Source organism: Colobus angolensis, unplaced genomic scaffold, assembly GCF_000951035.1.
Source record: "Colobus angolensis palliatus isolate OR3802 unplaced genomic scaffold, Cang.pa_1.0 Scaffold96, whole genome shotgun sequence".
Taxonomy (NCBI): domain Eukaryota; kingdom Metazoa; phylum Chordata; class Mammalia; order Primates; family Cercopithecidae; genus Colobus; species Colobus angolensis.
The window spans coordinates 2,733,590-2,739,356 of record NW_012123598.1 but is presented as its reverse complement, the minus strand read 5'-3'; the positions used below and the strand labels follow the sequence as shown (position 1 = coordinate 2,739,356).

The 5,767-nt window shown below is 53.2% G+C and overlaps 1 protein-coding gene across 1 annotated transcript in view; it reads right to left on the bottom strand.

Annotated features, from left to right (window-relative positions):
- Positions 1 to 4,887: 4,887 nt before the first annotated feature.
- Positions 4,888 to 5,767, bottom strand: part of RDH13 (retinol dehydrogenase 13 (all-trans/9-cis)) — a 21,798-nt gene continuing 20,918 nt past the window's right edge. The window contains exon 6 of the mRNA XM_011932486.1: positions 4,888 to 5,235. Coding sequence (XP_011787876.1) covers positions 5,000 to 5,235 — 236 coding nt within the window. The 3' untranslated portion in view covers positions 4,888 to 4,999. The remainder of the gene's footprint in view (positions 5,236 to 5,767) is intronic.

Sequence of the window (5,767 nt, the reverse complement as noted above, 5' to 3'; positions counted from 1 at the left end):
TCACTTGAGGTCAGGAGTTCGAGACCAGCCTGGTTAACATGGTGAAACCCCATCTCTACTAAAAATACAAAAATTAGCTGGGCGTTACATTAGCCGGGCATGGTGGCACACACCTGTAATCCCAGCTACTTGGGAGATGGAGGCATGAGTCCCTGAGTAGCTGGGACTACAGGCTCCTGCCACCATGCCTGGCTAATTTTTTGTATTTTTAGTAGAGACGGGTTTCACCACGTTAGGTAGGATGGTCTCGATCTATCCTGACCTTGTGATTCGGCCTCCCAAAGTGCTGGGATTACAGGCGTGAGCCACCGCACCTGGCCAATGCCATTGACTTGTATGTACACTTCCAAGTGGTTAAAATGATAAATATCAGGGTGTTTATATCTAAAACCCTCCCTGACATCATCTTCTCTACGTCTCCAATTAACTCAGCGACCGTGGTTGAATGCCTGCACCTTTAAAATATTAGGTCAGGCACTCAGTATCGGCAGTTTTATCCATTATAAATGCTTTAAACTGCATAGAATTTTAAAGGTGAATAACAGTGGTTATAAATCTTTAATACAAAAGCTGGCTTTAAAATTATTGGTAAAATAAGATTAGAAATGTCTTAAGAATTGTTAGCGTTTCTGTTTGCATTTATTGAACAAGAGGTTTTGTGCTTATCCCTGTAGAATACTGAGATTTGCCATAAGGGTTCTAAAACTATAAACTCCAGTGGGCACGGTGGCTTACGCCTGTAATCCCAACACTTTGGGAGGCCAAGGCAGGTGGATCACCTGAGGTTGGCAGTTCGAGACCAGCCTGACCAACATGGAGAAATCCCATTTCTACCAAAAATGCAAAATTAGCCGGGGGTGGTGGCGCACGCCTGTAATCCCAGCTATTCAGGAGGCTGAGGCAGCAGAATTGCTTGAACCCGGGAGGCGGAGGTTGCTGTGAGCCAAGATTGCGCCATTACACTCCAGCCTGGGCAACAAGAGCACAACTCTGTCTAAAAAAAAAAAAAAAAAATTGTTTTTTTGTAGAGTTGGTTTTCACTATGTTGCCCAGGCTGGTCTTGAACTCCTAGGCTCAAGCAATCCGCTGACCTCAGCCTCCCCAAGTGCTGGGATTGCAGGTGTGAGCTACTGCGCCTGGCCCCACTGGGTCCTTTAGATACATTCAAACGCAACAGTGAAGATAAGTCAGTCACCCGATGGCAGAAATTGGGGTGCCTCTGGCATCTGGTCAGTTGAAGCCAAGGACACTGCTCAGCAGTCTTCAATGCACAGGACAGCCCCACCACGGCAGAGAATGATCCGGCTCTCGGTGACACATGTAGGTGTGATTGATGGCATTTAGAAAGAATATTATCACTTGTATCCCATAAGAGCAACTTAGAGAAAGAAAATGGTATTCTGAAGGCCTTCTCTCTTATGAGGCACCAAGCCAGGGTTGCCATCGCAGAAGATGCTGGACTCGTTTTTCCCTTGAGAGAATTGTACTGAAGATGATGTACATGTCGCCCTGGGTGCCACTTGGGTGGTCTGGAGAAGTGCTCGGACGCAACACGCCCTGATGAGTCAACAGCAGCCAGCTGGACCCGTCTTCTGGCTTGCGGTTCACGGGTTGTGTTTAACCCTCTGGTTCCTTCACAGTCACGCTGGGAGATACGTTGCCTCTGAATCACGCCAGGCAGGTTCTCCCTGTGCGACTGTGTGCTGCAGGGCTGGAAATCAGGGTGGCACTCTGCTACAGCAGCAACCTGACCAGGAAGGCAGGAAGATGCTGCCATCTTTAGAGTTTGTCCTTGGACTTGACTCGATATGAATGAAGATGGAGCACTTCCCCACTGCACAACAGAAGTCCAGAAAACTTTCTGGAGCTAGCGAGAGGGTGATGCAACGGACAGCTATGGCTGATGACTGCCCTCACCTCTGACTCCCGCCTCCTCCCCGCTTTCTGAACGCACATCCATCACCAACCATAGGTTCCTGTTTGGGGTTTGCTGGCTGGAAAAAAAAAAGGAAACCTGGCTTTCTACTAAAAACCACTTCCTTTGTCCATTTATCCAACTCAAACCCTCGGAGGGCCGCATAACATCCTCCCCCGTCCCAGGCAACGAGGTGTGTCTGGGGCACGCCGGTGTATGAGGGACCTGGTCAGTCGCCATCGCATATGTATGCGGGGCCAGTCCCTGTGCCACCGAAGAGGGAGGATGTTGGAAACTTGTTACAGCCGGGAGCGGTGCCGCCTTGGTTCCAGCAGTTCTTCTGCCTCAGCCTCCCTAGTAGCTGGGATTACAGGAGTGCACCATCACGCCTGGCCAGCGTTGTGTACTTTTTATCACAATTTTGACAAGGAAAGAGTGCCTGGGTGAGCCCTACACACCTATTCAGAGAACCAGAGGCTTTGAGGTTATCCTCCGCCCACCCATCTCATGGAGTGTTTTTCAAACTTGCTTTTCTCCCAGTGAGAAATACGTCCCGCACACACACTCTCTCCTGTCGGCGTGCTTCCCATTCCCTCTCCTGGTATTCACACGCTGGAGGGGTCCACTCCTCTTGGGCTGAGTCTGTAACTTGCCCCCAAGCGAGAGCACACAGCAAGCTCACACACGTGGTTGTTGGTGTGATTCAGTTTCTCCAGCTGGTTCGAGTCTCCGTTCCTCCTTGGCTTCTCCATAGGGCCGCTCACCATGACAGCTGGCTCCACCACAGCCAGCCAGCGAGAGGGCAAGACAGAGGGCTGACCAGAGGGATGCTACCATCACAGAGGTCGGTTTTGTAGCCTAACCACAAGACTAACCAACTGTCACTTCTGCCCTATCCTACTGCTAGAAACCAGTCGCTACGCCGGGCGCGGTGGCTCACGCCTGTAATCCCAGCACTTTGGGAGGCCGAGGTGGATGAATCACGAGGTCAGGAGGTCGAGACCATCCTGGTTAACACAATGAAACCCCGTCTCTACTAAAAATATTTAAAAATTAGCCAGGCATGGTGGCAGGCGCCTTTAGTCCCAGCTACTCGGGAGCCTGAAGCAGGAGAATGGCATGAACTCAGGAAGCAGAGCTTGCAGTGAGCAGGAGATCACACCACTGCACTCCAGCCTGGACAACAGAGCAAGACTCCATCTCAAAAAAAAAAAAAAAGTTGCCACATCTCCCCCACAGTCAAAGGGAGGTGATCTCACTGTGGGGTCCACTGGAAGTTGCCTGCCAGAGTCAGGTCATCCCAAATACACCCTCCAGCCGTTGGGTATGGCATCAGAAAGAAAACTACAGCCAGGTACAGTGGCTCAACAATTTGGGAGGCCATGGCAAAAGGATCACTTGAGCCCCGGAGTTTGAGACCAGCCTGGGCAACATAGCAAGACCCCACCTCTACAAATAATTAGCCAAGTGTGGTGGCGTGCACCTGTAGTCTCAGCTACTCAGGAGACTGAGGCAGGAGAATCACAAGAGGTCGAGGCTGTAGTGAGCTGTGTGGCACTGCACTCCAGCCTTAGCAACAGAGTGAGATCTTGTCTCTAAAAAGCAAAAAGGGCTGGGTGCACTGGCTCACACCTGTAATTCCTGTACTTTGGGAGGTCAAGACGGGTGGATCACCTGAGGTCAGGAGTTCAAGACCAGGCCTGGCCAACATGGTGATGCCCGGTCTTTAATTAGCCAAGTGTGGTGGAAGACGCCTGTAATCCCAGCTACTCGAGAGGCTGAGGCATGAGAATCGCTTGAACCCCGGAGGCAGAGGTTGCAGTGAGCCGAGATCATGCCATTGCACTCCAGCCTGGACAACAGAGCAAGACTGGGTGGCTGTTCTGCATACTGTAGGATATTGAGCAGCATCCCTGGCCTCCCCAGTATCTCAGATACAAAAACATGTTTTATATCTCGATTACTGAGCTTTTCAGTGTCTCCTTCGGTTCTCCACCTAAGCTGAGAGCCCCTTCATCTCACCCTGATCTCTACCCAGTTTCTAACAAGCCGTCTTATAAGATGCCTGGACTTAAATGGTTATGGTCTGTGAAGGGGGCTTTCATCTCTTAAAAAGTCTGAACTCTGCATGGCCTGTTGCCCTGGTGATAAACCGATGCCTTGTTTCCTAAAAGGAATAAATCCATGAGTTGCCTTGGTTCAGCTCATGGGCATTCACCCATGCACAGAGGAAAAAGTAAAACCTATGACTCAAGTACATTTTCTTTTTTTTTTTTAGTGAGCAAGTTTGAGAGTCTGCAGTTTGGACTACCCTGAGAACTGATAGGAAGGTGGGAGCCCCAGGCAATCCCAGGTCCTGTAGCAGCAGCTGGTGGGGTTCCCACTCCATGCCGTGCGGAGCCTGAACTCGGGATGACACCTGCACCTGCTCTCTGGCCGGGCTCCGGCACAGGAAGCCCTCAGCCGACACCCCTGGCAGGGGCTGTGCACAGCCACACAGTGAACAGACGACAGCTCGCCACACCACCCCGTCACGGAGACAGCGGTTATTCTGAACAGCTCACCGCTGAAGGAACCAAGGCTCAGAGAGGACCCTCGCATGCACAAGGTCCCACAGGCACCCAAGAATCCGAGTGCCAGACAGCTTGCCCATGCTCTTTGCGGAGCACCTTGGAGCCCGCCCCCACAGGCACCGCAGGCTCTCCTGACATGGCCCACAAGTGCACGGAGCCTGTTCCTCCTTGGCCATTGCCAGTTTAGATTCCCAGGGGAAGCATCAGAGGGCCCTGCTCCCCTGCTGGCAGCGGAGCACATAGGACCAGCCAGACCCCAGCGCAGTGGTCACCTGCAGGCCAGTCCACTGCGGCCAGCACCGCCCCCTAGAGGAAGCTGCGGGCATGGGGGCCGGCAGTCCTGGGTCTCCTCCCTCAGGTGGTGTCAGCGCGTCCCCTACAGGATGCTGCGGGCATGGCGGTCAGCAGTTGTCAGTCTCCCGGCTCAGGTGGTGCCAGGAAGCTGCGGGCATGGCAGACAGCGGCCCTCAGTCTTGCGGCTCCATCCTGGCTTTCAAATCTGCTCCAGAGGTTATCTGGGAAGGGGCTGCTCCCTCACAGAGGGAGCCTCTAAGCCCACCAGGCGGGCGCTTTCAGCCCAAAGCCTCCGGGCCACCTCCTCATCCTCAGCCTCGGGGCCCGGGGCCTTCTCTTTGAGTCCATCGAAGTACTTTCCGGAAACAGCCGCCAGTTCCTCTGCCACGGCCAGGTACGTGGTGGGCTGGGCGGCCAACTGGGGGCTCTTGACCAGCAGCCAGAAGATGGGCCCTGCAACCAGACACAGGGCATTCAGTCCACACACGCTCAGAAGTGAGGACGCCCCACTCCCCCGTCAGGGAGCTCCGGGCCCCTGGAGTCCCCCAGAGCCCTCCTCCAGCCCATTCCCCTTGGCTGCCTCCATCTGCAGTTCCCTTCCCTGGCACTGCCCAGGCTAATCCCTCCAGACCAGGGATCAGACTAGAAGCTGCCTCCCCCAAGGAGCCCTCCTGGCTTTGTCCGGGAAAATGGAAGCTCTCCTCCTCTTGTTTAGCCCCAGTCCTCACCCTACCCCATTTCTCCTTAAATAACTTATACTTATTAAATGCACCTAGCACCAGTCTCAGGTTAAGAATTTTTTTTTTTTGGCCAGGCGAGGTGGCTCAGGCCTGTAATCCCAGCACATTGGGAGGCCGAGGCGGGCGGATCGCCTGGTGTCAGGAGTTCCAGACCAGCCTGGCCAACATGATGAAACCCCATTTCTAATAAAAATACAAAAATTAGCTGAGTGTGGTGGCGGATGCCTATAATCCCAGCTGCTTGG